The sequence below is a fragment of the Rhinolophus sinicus genome, chromosome 15 (assembly GCF_057876585.1).
Source record: "Rhinolophus sinicus isolate RSI-liver-muscle chromosome 15, RSI-T2T, whole genome shotgun sequence".
Taxonomy (NCBI): Eukaryota; Metazoa; Chordata; class Mammalia; order Chiroptera; family Rhinolophidae; genus Rhinolophus; species Rhinolophus sinicus.
Genome location: NC_142515.1, coordinates 22783617 through 22803735, shown reverse-complemented (window position 1 = coordinate 22803735; position 20119 = coordinate 22783617). Strand labels below are relative to the sequence as shown.

Below are 20119 nucleotides of genomic sequence, written 5' to 3'. Positions count from 1 at the left end.
AAGTAACCACAGCAAGGAGGGGCTACTTTAGGTGGAAGAATAGGTAGTAATCCAGCTGAGCAATGGTAGTGGCTTGGACTAGGGGAACAGCAGTAGAGACAGAGAGGTGATGCACCTTTGGTGGTGGAATTATTGATTGGAGGAGGGTAGAGGGAAAATGAGGAAGAAGAAGAAATGAAGACTCGTAAATTTTGACCTGAGCAAGTAGGTAGATGGTGTCATTTATTGAGGTGGGGAAGATTGAGAAGGCATGAATCAAAGCTCCATTTTGAACATGTTAAATTTGACCATTACAGGTCCACATGAATATGTCAAATACACAGTTGGATATATGGGTCTTGGAGCTCAGAGAATTCTGGAGATACGAACTTAGGATTCCTCTGCATATAGATGGTGTTTAAGCCATGGGGGTGAATGTGATTTGAAGAAGAGGCTCAGGTCTGAGCTGTGGGGTCCAACATTTAGAATTCCAATTGAGAAGGATGAGTCTGCAAGGGAAGGCTGAGGAGTATCCAGAAAGGTAAGAGGAAAACCAGGAAGTATGAAATACTGGAAGGCAAGAAAGGAGGGTGTTTTGAGATGGAGCAGCTGGCAATATTTAGAAACCAACGAATAGCCAAAAAAATCAGAATGCCAACTGTCTGTTTTCTTTCGGGTTCCCATTTGTGTGCCCTGGCTCTGGGGCACTTCTCATTTCATTAGAAATTCTCAGCTTCAGACTTCAATTCCCCTTAAATTTGGATCTACCCTAAAACATAGAGAACGACTCCATACCTAACCCAGTTATATTCATATACTAACCAGGTTCCAGGCCTCGAAGATAGGATGGTAGGGGGAAAAAACATAGTCCAGGCACTTGAGGAGCCCTCAGGAGCTTACAGTGTATCAAAGAAGACAAATAACCACTCAAATAAATATATGGTTACAAACAGAAGGGCCATGAAGGAAAAGGATAGGGTGCCATGAGAACCTGTCACAGTGTCACCTTGTTTAGACTATGCATGACATGCTCAGCATCCATCTTTCACACATAAATCTTTACTGTGACATCCGGGACAGAGACTTGGGGGATTGGGTCTAGTCTCTAGCCTCCTATAAACACACCTGTTTCCTCTTCTGTACAATGGAAAGCTGAAAGGTAGACTCGACCACAGGTTCTTCTTAACTTTGGGCCCATGGTTGACTTTCAGGGATACAACAGTATATGGAAAAGTGTGTCTTTTTTTCCTTCTGCACAGTGGGCCCACAGCTTTCATCAGGTCTTTCAGAGGGGTTGGTCCCAAAGAAACCCAAAGTCCTAAGGAGCAGATATTTGCGTGATGTGAGCAGGGAACACAGATAGAATGATGGACTCTGGAAGTTTTTAAGTTTTTGTTTTTAGGACAACATACCCATCCCCTGACCTTTTCAATGTGTACATTGATGGACAAGAATGCCTGATTCCTCTTCTATGGATGGTGAAGTTTAATTACCGTGCCCTACCATTGGTGGCCTCTCTCCAGGAGCAGAATAAAGAAAGGGTCCAACCCCACACAGGAAATATCTATTACCCTTTGTGTCACCTGCTCCATGGTGACCTGCCCTGAGTCCACTTCATTTGACCCCCATCATTCTTGGCTGGAGTATAGACACAAATGTATGTCCATATTGGAGGCAAAATTGGGATATTTACACAATGAAATTTTCATTAGAAACTAAAGGGAATTTCCGCCCTCAAAAGAAAGCACTTTGAGATTAAGTGATGTCTGTAAGTTAGAAATTCCTGATCCAACTTGTAAGAACATTTAGCCAAAATACAGCTGGCTTGACATAGTCTTTAGCACATCGATAACCTGTCTCTTCTTTGTTTTCTGTAAGGAGAGAGATTCACGTGGGTGTCTCCCTGAGGTCAGGTAGCTTTCCAACCCTTGCAGAAACTGTGTCTTGGTTTCCTGCCAAGGATTGGACATACTATGGGAAAGAGAGGCACTTTCTTTGGGATCTAAAAATCTGCAAGTGCATGAGTTAGAGGTTGTGAAGTGTGTGTGGGGTAAGAGGGACAAAGAGGCAGAGACAGCAGCCTGTGCATAGCCATTGTGTTTTATTGGATCTAGTGTATTTCTTATTTTACAAAATATACAGAGGAGCAAAAATGCAAAGCAGTCAACAGTACTCTGATGAGAAAGGGAGCTTCCTCAGGGCAGGGCCCTTCCCCTCAGATCCTGACTGACTGGGAAGGTGAGCTAAATGGGACAAGCAGGTATATTAAAGGATGGCAGCATGGCAGGGATGCTGCTGATGAAGTGGGACCTCGGTTCTATGGTCTCTGCCTTCTAGGTGTGTTCAAGGGCATCTCTGGGTAGATTGAATAAAGCAAGAGGAGACCATAGGTGGGAAATGAGGAGGCTATGTGGGGGGCTGAAATAGAGCCTGCGTAGATCAAAGATTCTAATGAATGCCCCCACACTGGGTTCAGATGCTATGTCTGCCTCCATCTTCCCTTTTCTTCTAAGGCATCCACTGGATGGTCCCTGACTCACTCCATGCCTCCAAGTCTAGAGGAAATGGCAAATGAAAACTTAAATTGTAGCTACCAGAGAGGGTAGGCTGAAACTTTGGCAGGAATCAGCCAGGACGTCTCCCACCCATATTCCCTTGCTGCTACCACCACCATACAAAAAGGAAGGAATGAGAAGAAAAACTTCCAGGGATAATCCAGACATCAGGATCCCAGGCTCTCTTGGGATACTGAAGAGGGTATGGAAAATTTCTGGGGTGTTTCCAAGGAAATAAGGTCTTCTGAAGAGCCTGGAAACTCATATTCTGATGGCTTGGTGGCAGACCTGTGGCACTCAGAGAGATAGCCTGGCATGCCTCAGCTCTCACTGATAATCTCTAGGACTTTCTGCTCTATACTCCAGCTACCTCCTAGGACCTAACCACTGGCGCAAGCCCAAGATTGCTCCCTTTACATTCTTGTCCCCCCCTCCTACAGAACTCTCAAAGGCCTTGGTCTGAAAGGCCAGTCAGTGCCAAGTACAGAGCAGCCTCTCTGACAAGGAGTCTTTAGGAAAATTGTTTATGGGGTCAGGGATGGGGGAAGCACCATAGCAGGAGAAATTCTGTCTAGTGTTGTGGTTTCTAGAGTGAGGGTAGGAGGTGGAGAACCACTCAATTCCTATAGCAGGGGCACCCTCAGCACTGAGTGTCAGGCAAGAAGGGGGCGGGAGCTGTTGGGAGTGGGATCACCCCGAAGATATACTCTGCCCACTCCCTGACCCTTTCAGCTCCAGTGATCTGGACCACTGAATCCCCAGGCTCTTGGATTCCTACAGGCCCAAGGGCAGGGCTAGGATGAGGACAGACCTGGGAGGAGAAGGGTGAGGTCCACCTGGACTAGGGCTAGAGCATGGTCCCCCTAAGAAAACTGACCCCCTCTCCTGGGGAGCTAGATGACATTGTCAAAGAGCTGCATGGACCTCATGATGTTCTCGTCCTGTAGCCATGGTATAAGAGAGGCAGATAGGAGAGAGAGAGAAAAAGAAAAAGCGCTTGTCAGAGACAGGGAGAGAGACATTGAGACATAAATGGGGGCATCCAGAGACACAAAGAGGCAGTGAGGAAGGAGACACCAGAGAGACCAGAGGTGGGGAAGGGACAGGCCTCTCTGAGTTGTGAAGGAATAGGATTTGGGAGTGGGGTTCACTTAGGGAAATGATACTCTGCCCAAAGGAGCCTTCTCCTGTATCACTGAATCTGGCCCTGAGTTCAGACCAGGGAAATGTGGAGGGCGGGGACCTGTACCTTTTGACACGACTCAATGAATTCCTCAATGGTCACCACACCATCCTTGTTCCTGTCCATCTTCTGCAAAAAAAGGTAGTGGGGAGGAGAATAGGAGGGATGGAAGGAAAGAGGCAAGTAGAACTCATGTAAGTTCCCTACTGGGACCTCAACTCTTTCCCTTCACTCCAGGACCCTGCAGCCTACCCAGTCCCAGGCACCTGGAAGAAGCTCTCCACATGTTCCTTTGGGGCTTCTTCCCGGAGTGCAGGATACGTGTACTTTCCCATCATGTCATAGATGGACTTCATGATATCAAGCATTTCCTGTTAGGAAAGAAGAGGATCCCTCCTCAGAGCCTCCAGCTTCCAAACCAGGAGGCCTAGGGATTAGGGCCGCCCTCACCCCTTGCTGGTGACGCATATGTGGGTCACATGTCCTCCTATGGGCCCTTTACACCTCCTCTCCAGTTCTTCAGTTGCCCTGTGTACCTCCTTGGTGATGCAGCCGTCCTTGTTGAGGTCATACAGGTTGAAGGCCCAGTTCAGCCTGTCATCTATGGTTCCCCGAAGAATCACTGACAAACCAGCAACAAAGTCCTGGGAAGGAGGCAGGGAGGAAATGTGTCTTCAGATACCCTTCACCCCACCCCCTTTCTGGGGTTGGCTCAGAGGTCCTGGCTCTGAAGCCCCAGGCCTCCCTGGCCCACCTCCTCCAGCTCACCTCAAAACTGACTGAGCCATCATGGTTGGTGTCAAAGGCATTGAAGAGAAAAGTGGCATATGTGCTGGAGTCTGTAGAACATGTGTGGATCAGTAAGCTTGGCTTCCATACAGCAGAGGACTTCCTATCTCTGTGGGGCTCCCCAAATGCCTCTTATCATTTGGCATTCTCAGTCCCTCCAGAACCCTCTCCCCACTCAGCCTAGAAATGGATAGCTGCTTCCTCTCCGGCTTTGTTCCCTCACCTCCTTGAGGAAAGAACTGGGAGTAAATCTGCTTGAAGTTCTCCTCATTGACAATTCCGCTGGGACATTCCTGGGGGGTGGGGAGACCAGACTGAGGGCAGAGACAAAATCCGCTTCCACTCACCTCTCTTACATACCCCTCCCAGAGGTTCCCAGAGAGAGAAACAATCTTCATGTCTCCAGGGGGCTCACCATGTGGCTCTTCCAATGGGAGACAAGACTTCTCCTCAGTGCACAATTATAAAAACACAGAAGTAACCTGGGCAGTCTACAGGCTCCGCCTCCTCTCTAACAGGCCATAAGTTCCCCGTAGAAGTTCGGTCTGCGAGGGAAGGTGGGGCTCTCGCTCCCGCTCACATTCCCTCTCTCCCCAAAGCGTCCGGGCCACCTTTCTGAGAAATTCTGGATAGGCCCCGCCCCCCGCCCCACCCCTCGCCCAGTTTGGCCTGGCTTTGCACTCACGTTCTTGAAGCCCCGGTAAAGGACCTGCAACTCTTTGCGCGTGAACTTGGTTTGCTCCTGCAGCTGCTCCAGACCCTCAGGCCGGTGACACACAGTGGACAGTTCAAACTCATCCTCCACGCTGTCTGCGGGGGGGGGGGGGGCAGGGGCGGTAGGGGGGACAGCCGCGCCTCAGGCCCGGCCCCAACGACCCCTATTCAAAATCACCGACCCATCCATAGCCCCATCTCCGACACCAGAGACCAGCCTGCGAGTTCCCCGGACCCCGTGCCGAGGACATCAAGGCAAGGAGAGGAGACGCTGGTCAGCTTCGAGGTCTATCAGCGGGCCGACCCAAGGCCAGGCCTGGCCCCAGATCCAGGGGGTCCGACCTAGCGCTGGCCCCTGGACCCTCGATCCCTGGTTGGAGGGGAAGGCCCCAGTCCCATATTCATTCCAGAAGGGGAGGAATAGGAAAGATGGGTTCGGAGGGTGTCTGAGGGTTCAAGTTCCTGGCCTTCCCATACTAACTCAGATCCGCCCAACCCTGGCCTTGCCCCGCCCAGATCCTTCCCTCCCGCCAAGCCCCGTCTATCGTGGCCATGCCCGAGCCATGCTCCACCCAGCTCCAGCCAACCCCCATCCAAACCCCACCCCTGCCCCGTCCCCTATAAGCCTTAGCGAAGGCCCCACCCCTGGCCCCATCTCCGTCCCGCCCCAGCCCCCCACAATCCAGTCCCCAGGCAAGTGCCCCGACCCTGAGATCCCAAAGCCCCTCCCTGCCCCCACCAGGAGAGTAAGTCACCTGGGTCCAGCGGGCGGGGTCTGTGGGGGCGGAAGGAGGCTGGGGCAGCTAATGCTGAAGGGAGCGAACTGTCACCGAGAAAGCTGAAGACTCGGACAAACGCAGACACACAACTCACCCTTCACACTCACAGCAAATCTCACAGACCTGCGTGTTACAATGCACACACCCCAGCTCCGCGCGCAAAAGCACACGTAACGAACGAGCACAGAAACACACGAAATAGATCCCACACACACACATGCTTGCAGGACTCACACCTGTCTTTTTTTCGAATCTACCCCCAAGTGAGACCCGGAAACAAACACAACGACATTCTCAAATAACTACAAAAAGGGCCTTTATAGCTTGCAAAATGCAGTGTGATCCTATGAGGTGGACAAAGCCCAACTGAGGAAACAGGCCTAGAGACAAAGCGAGGTCACTCAACTGGGGACCAGGCTGTCACTAGAAAACCCAAATATCCGGGCATCTGGAGGAACGCGGGCTCCATCTGCCGGGCAACGTACAAAATATGACCAGGGGCGGGGCGGGCAGCCAGAGTCGCAGACACTTACCCAGGTAAGCCACGCACAGACGTGCACAACCGCTTGGCACCCCCACCCCTGCCAAATTGGCCACATCCACTAGCCTCGGGCCTCAGCCCTGCCACACTGTCCACGCCCAAAGGCCCGGGTCCCGCCCATTTCGCAAACTGGATACGCCCACAGACACGGACCACTCCCCTAAACAGCACGCCCACACCTTCCGCTTCCTTACAGAGATGCAGCTACGCTTGCTCATTCTCGCACCAGCCAGTGCCCAGCCGTCGCCCGACACATTGGTCACGCCCACGCACACACACGCAGGCCCGCTCCGGTCACACTGGTCACACCCCACACAAACGGGCCCCGCCCCCGGAAGCACAGGAGCGGCACTTGCTTTCACTGACTGAGGGCAGGGCCTGGGGCCCGCAGCACGGCAGCAGCTTGAGGAACCGCTGCTTCAGCGCTTTTTTAGTGGGCCCTGGAGGGTGGCCTGGGAAGAGAGAAGACCCCAGGAAGGCACATTAACCCCCACTGCCCCTCCGTGTCCCCTCCCCACCATCACAAATCAACTCAGACTGGGGGGGGGTTTGTTGGGGAGGGTTGAGGAGGGATGGCAAGGGTAGCTAGGGCCAGGGGAGCCCAGTGGGTTTCAGAGGCATGGAAAATCCACAGAGGCGGCTTGGGCACCTTGCATAATGGGACGCAGCCAGGGACATCGAGGGGGGTCGGGGAGAGGAGGTGGCATTGGCTTTAGCGTCTGCTGACCCCGGACCCTTGGCTCCAGTGCTGTGGCTGGACCTCTGAGGGTGATGTCCAACCCAAGAATTGCCTGAGTAGGAACACCTCTCCCACACACATATATAGTGACAGGAGTGGATAGTGACATAGAACAATAAATCACAGAGTGATGGTTGCCATACAGCATGATACCCAGTAACTCAATTAACCCAATGGCCTAATTAAGCAGCCTCCAACACACACACACACACAAACACACACACACACACACACTCACACACACTGAACTGAAAACTCCTTAATACAAACATACAAATATGACCTAGGAAAAACATGACACATACAGGCCATCTTACACACAGCATAATCAAACCACACAAAAACACACAATGACCCTGGGACATCATGACACTGTGTTAATGACACAACAGACTATGACCTTATATTATGACACATCAAAATCACCATGACACATACCCATAGCATATTGTGACCTATGTGTCCATGGCACCCAGATACCTAAGACTGCGCCTCACCCACAGAACCTCTGTGTCCTGGGTACGCCCCTTTCTTTTCTACAACTCCTCATTCCCAGGCACCTAGAGTCCTCCTGCCAGTGGAACTGAGTTCCTCATCATCCAACCTCAAAGTGTCCCTTCCCAGTCCTTTCCAGTATGGCTTACTCTTTGAAGGTGAAATTATAGCGAACTCAGACCTTAGAGATGAGTATTTTGGTGTAACGTGGCCTATGCAGAGCCCACTGATTACAATTCCCCTCACTTCCCCTATTTATACGTTTCCTACAGCTATAATTGTATCCTAGGGAGACTCTCGGCTTTCGTGTGTGTCTGTGTCCCGGCTGCACCCGTCTCCAGACTCAGGCCAGAGTCCACCGGACCTGGCGCACAGACTGAGGTCGGCCTCGGTCCCTTCCTGGAGGGGCCCTTCTAGCTTTGGTTGTAGGTTACTCGGGCATCACAACACCCACGCAGGCCCCGCCCTCCCAAGCCAGACTCCACCCTCAGGACAAGGCCCTGCTCCCAGGAAGTTAACAGCTAGAAGTCAAAGCCTCCTCCCCCTCCAATACATTCTCTCACCCTCCTCCGCAGCAGGAGCTATGGAGAAGTGGGAGGGGGAGGGGAGGGGGAAGGGGTGGGCCGGGTAGGGATCGATGGCGGCCTGGCTCTTGGCCCAAGGTTCCATTAGCCCAGACTTTGGTTTCCCGAAGCCGAAGCCGCACCTGGGGCCTCCAGTGGTATAGTCGCCACCAGACCGGGGGGGGGGGGGGGGGGGGGGCGGGGGGGGGCGGGCAGGATGGTGGGGAGTGAGAGGGGGGTAGGCTCCCCTGCCTCTTCCAACCTACCCCTTTTCACACATCCCCACTACGGGCACCCAGGACTCAATTTCCTCTAGGTTCCTCCAGAAGTAGGAAGAGAAGGAGGCTGCCTTCAGCCTACAGGACTACTGGGTTTCCTGGGTAACACCTCTTCCCACCAAATAGTCTAAAGGGAATGGCAAATTAGAGCCCAACTGACTTCATGTTTTTAGGATTGGATGAACCCCAGTTCATCTAGGACCAATCCCTGTTCTTCATCCCATCCCAATAAATGCAGCAGAGGATGGCGGGTGGGCTAGAAGTTTTCTGCTCTTACTGCACCCTAGAACAGGAAATTTATGGACCTTCCTCTTGTTCCCAGCTCCCTTCACATCTTTTTAGTTCTCCCAGGTGTCTACCCTGCAGCCCTCCAATCACGTTTCTTGCCTGTTTTCCAGTCCCTGGTGGAACTGGGGAACAGCCATGCTATGGAGCTGCACAGTTCTTGGTGTGAAGAAGAGGGAGAGGCCAAAACTCTCTGTATGTGTGTGTGTGTGTGGGGGAGGCAGAAATTGCTCCCTTCTCTACCTCCAGTATCACTCTCCCCACTTGACTCTGGGATGGAGTGGAGAATTGATATCCCACTCCCAGTGTCTAAGCCCTGGAGACCATTCTGCCCTTGGATGCTGAGAGGAACTAACTGGGAGAGGCAAGGGGGCTTTTGGGAAGTAGGGTCCCTGATCTAACCCACACCTTCACCTTCCTGCCAGAGCTGATCTGTAAATGTCTCATTCACGGTGTTCCCTCTCCTGTCCCACCAGAACCTACTCCCATCCTAAGCCTTTGGTATAGAGCTAGTATATTTTCGGGGAACTCTGGGGACAGCCATGCACACAATCCGATGCCCAGAGGCTCAGCCACATACCTTGTCCCCATTAGGCACAGTCACCTCTACCATCTGACAAAGCCACACACCCGGTCACTCTGATCACATCCCTGATACACAGGCTCACACAGTCACACACTTTGTCCATTCTTATCACACACATGAACAGACACACAATTACAATCCCTGTATCTCTCACATACTGAATCCACACACACACACCTGCAAGGATGGATGTGTGGAAAATCACATGTCTTCAGAGCACTGTTGTGGGCCACTGGCCCCAAAAGGGACTCCCCAGAAGTCTGGTGTTATCTCATGATCTCTGGAACCTCCTTCCTCTACTCCAGATACCCCTGCCTATCTCCAGACCCCCCTTCATATCCCCCAGACTCCCCTCACCTCCACACCCCAGTCCTCCCATGCTGTACCCCTCATCATCTGCCCCAAACACCCTGTCCCCTGGCCCTCTCTCTTCATCTCCTTCAGACACCACCCCCCAGATTCCCTCCTCACCTCCCCCCAGATCCACTCAAGTCCCTCTCTTTAACCTCTCCCATAAGTCCTGTTCCAAACGCACCCTTCCTCACCTCCCCGAGATGCCCTATCCCATTACTAACCTGCTCACCCCTGCCCCCAGTCATGAAAGTCAGAGTAACTCCCCCCCACCCCTCATGCTGTTGGCGGCTGTCCCTCCAGCCAGCAGCCCGGACCTGCCCAGATACCTAGGTTACCTTCCAAGGAGACAGGCTCAAAGAGGCCAAACTGCTCCAGGACCTTGACAAACAGGGCGAGGACCACCAGCACAGCGACCATCTCCAGCCCTTCCAGGTTCATGGTGGGCCTGGGGCATGGCCCCCACCAGCTGAGGCTCAGATAGGCCTGCCACCCTCCTCACACCACCTCCCCCTCAGGCTCCCCAGCGTGAGTAGGACCGCCCGCAGCCTCCCTCCCCTTCTCCCTCCCAAGATCTCCTCCCTCTCCCCACCCTCCTCACCCCGCCTCTGCCCCATTCGCCTCCCAGCCACAGCCTCTTCCTCTTCACTGGCCACCTCAGCCTCTGGACTGGCATCTTCTTGGGAGCTTCGGTGTGAAGGATATGGGCCAGGCCAGACCACAGGAGGGAGGCATTGGCCTGCTTCTGTCCCTGAGGACAGCTTCCCCCAGATACCCTGTGGCTACTACGCGCCAAAGGAAGGGGTCAGACCCAAAGGAAGGGGTCAAACAGAGGAGCTGTGCTTAGGGAGAAGGCAGGGAAGGGGCAGTGTGTATGTGTGTAAATATGAGCTGTACATATGTAAGTACTAGATGTATGGGTCAGAATATGTTATGAGTGTCTGGGTGTTTTCTCGTGTGTATGTTCTGTTTGTCTGTATGGAGAGTATGTGTGTCTGTGTGTGTTTACATGATTGTGTACCTATTAGGTATGTATCTTGTATATGTGGGTATGTGACCTGGGTGTCTATGGTCCACGTGTGTGAGTTTATTGGGGTATTTCTGTGCATGGGGTGTGAGGTGTCTGCTTTAGTAGGACTGTGGGATGTGGGTCTGAAGACTCATAATATGGATGTGCCCTATAATTAGGAGTATGGGTCTATGGTGGTTGTGTAATTGTATCTGCATGAAACTGTATGAGCATATAAGAGAGGAGAAGGCAGTGACCTCTCCCGTCAGGAGGACACCACAACCATCGATTGCGGTTGCCATGGAGACCGAGGCTGGAAGCACTCTCTTCCCACAGGCCACAGACAGGGAAACTGAGGCCCAAGGAGGGAGGATTGGGTCCAATAGCCTGGGCAGGAAAAAGGCTGCATAGTCCTGTCACGACCCTCTGGAGAGGGGACTTATTTAGTGGCTTTTGGGACCAAGAGACTCAAGCTCCTTGGGAGAAGAGGAGGGACTGTGCTCTTCTCTTCCTCCTGGCTGGGGCCTCACCCAGGAGCTGCTAAAGCCCTGCCGGCTCCTTGGGAACCATTTTTGAGTAGATGTTCTCCATCCCAGGGTAAGAGGGACCCCACCAAAGGTGCCACCCTCCCACCCCCAGCCTCTCAGTCCCCTAGAGTATTCCTGGAGCCTCTCCCCCACCTTTCCTGCTCCTAACGTGGTGGTGGTGGTGGTGGTGGAAAGTAGGGGGGTGGGGAGAGGCCTGCAGAGCCAGTGCACTGAAAACCGGAGCGGTGGAGTTACTACACAGCTGGCTAACACTGGCTAAGCACTCACTATGTGCTACCGTGTTTCCCTGAAAATAAGACCTAGCCAGACCATCAGCTCTAACGTGTTCTTTGGAGCAAAGTTAATATAAGACCTGGTATATTATATTATATTATATTATATTATATTATATTATATTATAAGATTCGGTCTTATATTAAAACAAGACTTGGCCTTATATTAATTTTTGCTCCAAAAGACGCATTAGAGCTGATTGTCTGGCTAGGTCTTATTTTTGGGGAAACACAGTCGATAGTGTGCTAGGTCCTTACAGACATTGTCACATTGAATTTTCACAATAAACCTGGGAAGGAAGTACTATTATCTCCACATTACAGGTAGTGAAACTAAGGCAAAAGGAGGGTAAGCAAATCTCCAATATCAGTAACATCAGAGCCTCAATTTTAACTCAGTCTGACTGAGCCTGCACACTAACCCACCACACTACATAGGCTCCCTTCTTAGGCAGCTTGACCGCCCAGTAATGACCCCAGAGGGAGCCCTTCCTCCGTGTCCATCTCTGGAATTAGTGTGTCTGAGCCCCAGTAGTGGGTGGGGGTCGGGTGGGAGCTGGTCCCAACGCTTCAAGTGAGGTTCACTAAACTGCTATTCTACAGGCCACCACTGGGGGTCAGGCGTCCATTTCACACGACCTTACCCAACATCCCAGGAAGGTGTGGAAAGGAGCACTGGGAAGGAGGGTAGCTTTAGGCAGGCTTGGTTCTACTTCACTCTCCCCACCTCCCTCAGGAAGAAGTCAACTCAGGGACTTCTTTCGGTTTCTCACACCTTAGAGATTACAGGTTTACAGGGGAAACCAGCAAACATCTTCCTATCACAGTCCAAATTCTACATCTGGCATTTAATACCCTTCCCCTTCCCCTCCTCAGCAGATCCCTTTTTTTTTCAACTAGTTTGGCTCCTCACTGTCTCCCAAACACACCAAACTTGGTGCTGTCTCTGTGCCTTTGCTCCTGCTATTCCCTCAGCCTGGAATGCCCTCCCTTCTGCTCTCCTATCCTACAGTTCTTACCTACCTTTACAGGCAGCTTAAGTTCTCTTCCCTTCAGAGCCTCCAGTCAGTCATCAGTGGGCTCCCACGTACCTGAATTTCTACTGAACTCAATGTTGGGCCTCAAAGCTGAGCACCTAATTCTGTAATGTTATTAGTAGAAATAGTAAAAGGAGGCAGTAGAGCATGGTAGGTAATAGTGTAGGCCAGGTTGCCAGACTCCCTGGGTTCAAATCCCAGCTGCTGCCAGTTGCAATTAACTGGACAAGTTCTTAACTTCTGTGTGCCTCAGTTTCCCATTTCATATGGTTGCTGGGAGAAGTAAATGAATTCATACACAGAAAGCTGTTAGAATAACTTCTGGCACAGAGTAACTGCTGAAGTGTTTGCTACCATTACAAATAATATGCCACCCCCTCCTTACAAATCTATAGCTCTTAACAATTCGCAAAGCATTTCCATAAACATTGTTCTCTTGATGGCTTTGTATGACAACCCCACGAGGTAGGCAGAGTGAACAGAATTGTATCCATCTTACTGATGAGGTAAATAATGCCCAGAGAGGTAAAGGGACTTGCTCAAAGTTACCTAGCGAAGAGAAGACGATGCCCATTTGAACCCACATCTTTCTGGGTCAATCCTGCTTCCTCAACTAGATTCCAAGTTCCTAGAGGGCAAAGACATTAAAAAACTGGACCTATACAAATTGAATGCCAGGCTCTGAGCTGGTACCTGTGGAACAAAGGTGAACCAAACAGGGCTCTGGCTCCCTCTGACCAGGGAGAGACAGCTCACAGAGGGAACTAACTATAAGGCATTTATTCATTCAAAATATGCCTCCTACATGATAGAATTGTTAGGCAGGCCGTGAAATGAGCTATAGTAAAAACTTTCTAAATGGAAGGCCAGACAAAACTTGGAGAGGGCATATTTTCAGCTGGTTCTTAAAGGATGGCTAAAATGTTAACAGTCCACCTTAACAAAGGGATCAACATTTACTGAGCACATTTTGCGTACTAAATAATTTATATATATTATCTAAATTAGTCCTCATACTAAACCTGAGAGGTAGGGTCTATTATTCCTGTGCTTACAGCTGACATGGTCAGAGTGAGTAGTAACATACCCATGTTGCAGATGCAGTTGAAGCTCAGAGAAGTGATTTTCCCAAGATAACACAGATGCTAAGAACTGGATAAAGACTTGAAACAGAACCAATGATCTTCCAGGTCCCTCAAGCTATCTTTCCAAAGCACGTAGGGGTGTCAAGGATTCCTGGGTGGCTGTAGTTTAGTTTGTGTTGGGGGAATCATGAGTGATAATATGAAAAGTGTTCAGGTTCCATGGAGCCTTGGATTGAAAGAGGCAACACAGGTGCACTCCCTGCTCTCTGCTGCTGACTCACAAACGGACAGATTGACAAGCTTACAGCCAATTGCCCTGTCCCTGGACCCTCCACTTCCCTCTCACCTCTACCCTCAACCTTCAGAGACCTTGACCCAGCTTCACAGGAATTCAAGGTCCTAAATCAATCAGGCCTCTGATGGGAGAGTCTGTCAGAAGTGAAAGAGTGAGTTGTTTTTCAGGTTCTCCCTTCACCCCACTCTAAGACCTCTCAAGTCTCAGGGCCTGTGAGAAACTTGCCCAGATCTGTTTTCCCCAAGCATCCCTGGGCCACTTAGCTCTTCACCCAAAGAAGCGAAGTCTTAATGGAAGCACTTTAAACAGGGTAAGGGTTCAAGGGAAAACTATCTTGAAGCATTAGGTGGGCCCTCCCTAGGTCCCTCAAGTCTCACCACAGAGATATTCCTGTCATTTAGTTGTTCAAACCTGGAGTAATACTGCCTTATGGGGGGACCCAGCCTATGCTGCTGTCCTACTTTCTCGCCTGTCCTTGCTCCTCCAGTGAAGATCCCAAAGCCCTTCTCGGTCCCCCATCATCCGTCCATCCCCAGCCAGACCAGAAGACACAGCAGCCTCCAGCTGCATCAGGTGATTAATGAACTCCCTAGCCCTTCGGGCTATTTTGGGGCCTGGAAGTCATTCCTGCTATGACAGAGCTGGCCCCGCCTGCCTCTAGCCATCTGTCACTAGAGACAGGCCCAAGCAGTGGGTTTGGGAGATTCATGCTCCCCAAAACACTTCCAAGTATGACTCTGGCTCAGCCCCATTTCCCTTTCTTCTGGTGAGCACATAGCAAGGAGGGGCCTGCTGTACTCCAGGGTCTCAAGTGGATACCATGGAGAGAGCCAGAGAATTACAGATCCCAGAGTGTCATGGGGCCAGGTTTTGGTCTCCCCAGGCCAGGTGGGGGAGGGGATGCTGGGTGCTGTGGGCCCTGCCCAGGCAGTCCTACGGAAACCCAAGTGGAGGTGTATGCAGACCTCAGCAGTACCATATGATACACAATCTCCATGGCATAAATTCCACAAAGCCCACACCAAGGTAAAACCTTGCGAAGGCTACACAACTAACTTAGTGTGACTCAGGAACTCCCAATCCAACTCTAAAGCATAGAACTCCAAGTACACGCAGTCTCAGTGTCACAGAATCCCAAGGATGTGCAACCGCAGGGAAACACAACCCCAGTAATCACAACCCCATTAACACGTACTCGCAGAGATAGACAAAATGGTGACATACAATCCTTATGCCACACAAGTCTATCCATCCCTTCATGCATGAACTCACTAGCTGAGTTCACGATGGTCCAGTTCCACCTCAGGACTTTTACCTTCTGGACACTCACCCAGTCATCTTAAGATCCCATTAAATTAAGCAAAAGGGCTGTGCCTTTTTCCTGCTCTGCTACAAGCTTCCTCCTTTTGTCCCTGTGAGGGACTTTGCCCCTCACATCCACCTGCTTGAGGCCCCCTCCTCTTACCTCAGTGAGAAGCCCTGCCCCCTCCTCTACCATTGTGAGGGACAATAATGCCCTTTCCTTTCCTCTTGAGGATTCTTGTCTCCTCCACCTGCTCTGTAAGGGATCCTATTTCCAGCTCCACTTCTGTCAGGGGTTTTGCCCTTTAAATCCTTTCCTTTGAGACATCCTGCTCCATCTGTGAGGGGCCCTTTCCCTCCCCACCTCTGTAAGGCTCCTATCCCACTTCGCTCACTTTTTGAGGGGTCAACCCCCTTCTTCCCTTTCTCATACCTGGCGACAGCGACCCAGTCACCAGCTGGTAGAGGGATCGCGCTGCCTGCCCCAATGGGCTCCGGCACCTGCGGGGGCAATGGTTCATGGTTCCGCCGAGAGCACAGTGGCCAAGCTCCGCCCCCAAGGCCCGGGGTGGTCGGGTCTCCGCCCCCAACCCGAGTGGGCCCTGCGTGGGCGGCGCGGGAGGGCCGGACGGGCAGGACCAGGATCTCAGCTAGCAGTCTCGTTCCGTTCCCTGCCTTCTCCTGGCCGCACGAGGGGGACTCAGCCTGGCCCCATCATCTGAAGCACCCGCCCCCAAAGTTCCTAGACTGGGGCGAGGGATGGCAGGGGCGGGGGCAGCGCGGACTCTCCTTACAGCCTTCTTTTGGAACATTTTCAGGATTTTTGGTGGGGAAGGGGGCACTCACTGGTTTTGAAAAAGGAGGTGGAGGGGAAATGAATTTTTATCTTTCACTGCTCTTCTTCAGCCCCTCCTTCTCTGCCTTTCACACCCCTCCTCCTCCCATTTTGGTAGAAATGAGAAGGGGTAAGAGGCCACAGTTGTCATGGAAACTTCCCACACTTCCATACTTCCGGGACCAATGGGAGAGGGAGCAGAAAGGAGGAGGAGGAACTGGCCAGTGTATATGGGTGACAAAGAAGAGGCGGCAGGGATGTGCCCCTACTGGTCTCGGTCTCCTGGCACCGAATCCCTTTTTCTCATAGCTGATTCTGTTCTGTGTTCCTCTGTCCTGCTCCAGTGCATTCACAGACTCTCCTATCATATGCTGATTGCCAGCCAAATGCGTCAAGAAGCTCCCCTCCCTTCACACCCAAAGTAAACCCCTTCCAAGACCCACTAACGCCTCCAGACTGCTGGGTTAACCTACAGCAGGGACATCCCAGTCCTCTGAATGGGATCCCGTATTTTTGGCTTAAAATCCGACATCTACGAGGCTTCTGGAGAATCACCTCTGAACTCCATACAAATCTTGCCACTTGATTTGGAGACATCCCCATTCAGAATCAACTCTGCAGGCATGGCTCTTCTATGACCACACGGGGGCGCCCCAGTCCGGGGAGCAATATTTATGGCCAGAGGAACGCGACTCCAAGATTCCAGGCCCAGGGATCCGAGCTCAGGCGTTGGCCAGCCAGGTCCCAACTCTCTCATCTTCTCCAGTCCTTTCTTTGCTTCCAGCTCGGACAGAAACACCGCTGATCCGCTGACTTTTCCCACCCCGCCGCGCTGCCAAGCTGCTATGCAGGGCTGGGAAGACCAGAGGGGTTAGATGCAGGGCGGGGTGGCTCACGGACTTTTTTCCCCTTTGAAAGTCTTCCCCATCTTTGTTTTGAGCCTGGAGTGGGAGTGGGTAAGGAAAACGGTCGGAAGAACCCAGGGTGCCCTGAGGTATGACTTTAGGGCCCCCTCCCTAACAGCCTGATGGGCTGGGGCTATGGGAGCCAAAGACTATCCCCCATGTCCAATCCCAGGAATCCCACCTGCACACAGAAGGAACCTTGGGATCTCCGTGGCCGGGCTGCACCTCCTCCCGGAGCGCTCTTCAGCACCGCGGACAACGACTCCCCTTCAGGCGTCTGCTAAGGTCCTCTCCAAGAACCCTGAGCACCCTGAGCTTTAACACAGGGGGCATCCCAACCCATTTGTCTCCTGCTATAAGATAAGTCCTCCTTGGAAAGGAGAGCTCCTGGTAGTCCTATTTCTTCTTTCCAAATCGTGTGTAGAGCTATCTACAGACAGGAGGCTCATTAATGTGGAAAACGATCCTTGACGCTTGTCAATATTTGACCTTTCTATTTCCCTTGGGAGGTAGGCAGGAAGTAGTATTCCCCTATTTTACAGACGAGAAAAGTGAGGCTCAGAGAGAGCAAAAGTCATACATAACTGGTACTCACACTTCCATTCCTGCACCTTCCAATACAAGTGCTTCCCTCCTTCACCTAATTAATCTCTGATTCAAATAGCCAAGTGGATAGGGGATGAGTCCAGTAAAGGAGAGAATCAAAGCAGGAAGTAAACACTGACTAATGTGGTGCTGAGGAGGGCCCTGGGGCTCTTACAACTCTTAAGGATCCTGAGATGATGAGAACAGAGTTCAAAGCAGAGCTAGACAGTTGGACCTTTAAATTCCATCCAAGTTTGAGACACATTTGGGGCCTGCCTGGGTGGAAAGGCTCCCCCTTCTGAGAGTCTTGGCTTAGGAACTAGGACCACACCAGGGTCAGTGAGTGAGGGAGACACTTTCTAAAGGCATTAAATCCTAGTCTTCTCCCCCATCCCTAAGTCTTAACCTCACTCTGCTCAGGACAGACAAGGATCATATCCTCCCTCCACTCCCTACTTGTTTCAGACACAGGTGAGACGGTCTTCCTCCTCTCATTCTCTATTGGAGTTCTTGGGCAGGCTGTACAATGAGAGAAACACACACGAACATGGAAATGTGCACATGGTGTCACCCACACAAAAACATGGATCTGCCTACCAACCTAGGAATGTGCATAGGCACAGATGTACTGGTCTCACATACCTCCCCAATCTGGAAGAGACAGAGAGGATGCCTGGGCAGCAAAGTGGTTTTGGGGGGGGTCACTTATAAAGGGAGGCCATATGGCACCTCCCAGGCCTAGAGTTTCTATCTCTGGGTCTGGAGGGGAGGCCAGAGGGTGTGTTTTCCTCCAGGTTTGGGTGAAATTTGGGAGGGTTGTTGGGGGGTTGAAAGAGCTTCAGTTGTAAGAATGATCTCTGAGTACTTTATAGGGGGGCTGACCCAGCACTAACCAAAGCCTCCTCACTGTCCAGGTGCTGCTCCTGGGGACCAGGCTGGGCAGCTGGACCCTAGAGTCCCTCGTTGGGTCCACCTGGGCTATTTGTAGAATACGTGGGGGAAGCAGTGGTATGCACTACAGACCCCCTTCTGCACCAGGAAGCCAGAGAGGTAGCTAGGGTAAGACATACCACAGACACTCACAGAGCCCCACTGAAGACTCCACTACGTGAAAGTACACAATCAGCATCAAATGTCAACATAACCCGCATGGTCTCACAATCACAAAACATAACACAACCCACCTTAACAATCGCTTGCCCCAGGAGGTTCACAAAGTCTTACAAAGAGACAGGTCACCATAAAGTGAAGCCCTAACACGTTCTGGAAGTCACATGTCACAGAATCACACTCAAAGTCGAGTTGCACATAGAACAGAAACACATAGTCAAAACAACTTCATTAGTACAATCAGGGTGCTACACAACCTCACTCAAACATCTGACAAGATCATACAATTGCACAGCCACATATAATCACACTCACCCTGGCTGTCACCAAGCCCAGGGCACATGGCAACCAGCTGTGGGAGGCACACACACATATACACACAGACACACACAAAGAATGACAGGCGCTCACGCACGTACCACCTCCCACTCCAGACACCCTCCTAGCATGGTGTCACACCCGCCCACACCTGCTGCCTCTCTCCCCCTGCCCACCTGCTCTTCCCACCTCCTGCCACCACCACCCCTGACCCGTGGGACCCAAGCTTTGAACTCGTGTCCTGGGGCCCAGAACAGCCGGGAGAGTGCTTGGAAATGGGGCAGAGTGTGGGTAAGGGCTTGGCCAGGGTCAGAGGCTTAAGGGTCTGGGGGGGTGTAATCTACCCTCCCTCCCACGACCCCCAATTCACCCACTCACCGGTGAGCTGGTCATAGGATCCGTCCAGGTCTCGGGAATCGGACAAACTCTCCTTGCGACCCTGGCCCCGCATGGCCCCCGGCGCCCCACTCCCGTCCCGTCTGGGCCGTGGGAGGGGGCGCCGGGTGGCCAGGATAGGGCGCTCACACGGCGCCCCCTGGCGGCGTAGCGCGCTGCAGGGGCTGCGGGCCGGAACAGTCCGGGCTGGGGCTGAGAGTCTACGGACCTGGTCGGGGTCTGAGGCCCACCCGGGGGTCGTGGGGCAGGAGCAGGAGGGAGGCTTGGGCAGTAGGTGAGAGCAGAGCTGGAGACAGAGCCGAGCTGAGCGCAGAGCCGGAGCAGAGCCGCCTCTCTCCTCCCGCCCCCTCCCCGCGGCTGTCACCGCCGCCTCCCCCCTTTGGCGCTGCCGGGATTGGCTCCCCCTACCCCCGCCCCCTCCTCTTTGCAGCTCGGGGGAGGCACCCGGTGAAAGGGTAAGCTGGAAAGAGCAGGGAGGAATACTGGCTCTTCAGCAACACTACCCCCTAAACCTGAAGCCATGGGTCTTTGGGGTACAGGATAGCAGGGTCAGAAAGGCCCCACAGTGAGGAAACCCCGCCCTCA

General features: G+C 52.2%; 1 protein-coding gene across 23 annotated transcripts; it reads right to left on the bottom strand.

The window, feature by feature from the left end:
* Window positions 1-2063: 2063 nt before the first annotated feature.
* On the bottom strand, window positions 2064-19915 carry KCNIP2 (potassium voltage-gated channel interacting protein 2). 23 transcript variants are annotated; one of them, XR_012498446.2, is made up of 11 exons: window positions 19517-19883; window positions 6897-6992; window positions 5976-6029; window positions 5192-5316; window positions 4730-4799; window positions 4486-4556; window positions 4254-4361; window positions 3970-4088; window positions 3784-3846; window positions 3412-3475; window positions 2064-2534 (listed from the first exon to the last, which is right to left on the bottom strand). XR_012498446.2 is itself a non-coding variant. In XM_074339145.2 (11 exons), the coding sequence occupies exons 4-11, from the start codon at window positions 16975-16977 to the stop codon at window positions 2313-2315; spliced, it is 966 nt and encodes a 321-aa protein (XP_074195246.1). In that variant the 5' UTR covers window positions 16978-17073; window positions 17307-18229; window positions 18895-18973; window positions 19517-19915; the 3' UTR covers window positions 2064-2312. The 23 variants fall into 23 exon arrangements, 21 of the variants coding, with proteins under 21 accessions (XP_074195246.1, XP_019580534.1, XP_074195250.1 ...); XM_074339145.2 differs by lacking the exons at window positions 3412-3475; window positions 5976-6029; window positions 6897-6992 and adding exons at window positions 16776-17073; window positions 17307-18229; window positions 18895-18973 and having other exon boundaries at window positions 3984-4088; window positions 19517-19915; XM_019724975.3 differs by having other exon boundaries at window positions 3984-4088.
* Between the last annotated feature and the right edge of the window lie 204 nt (window positions 19916-20119).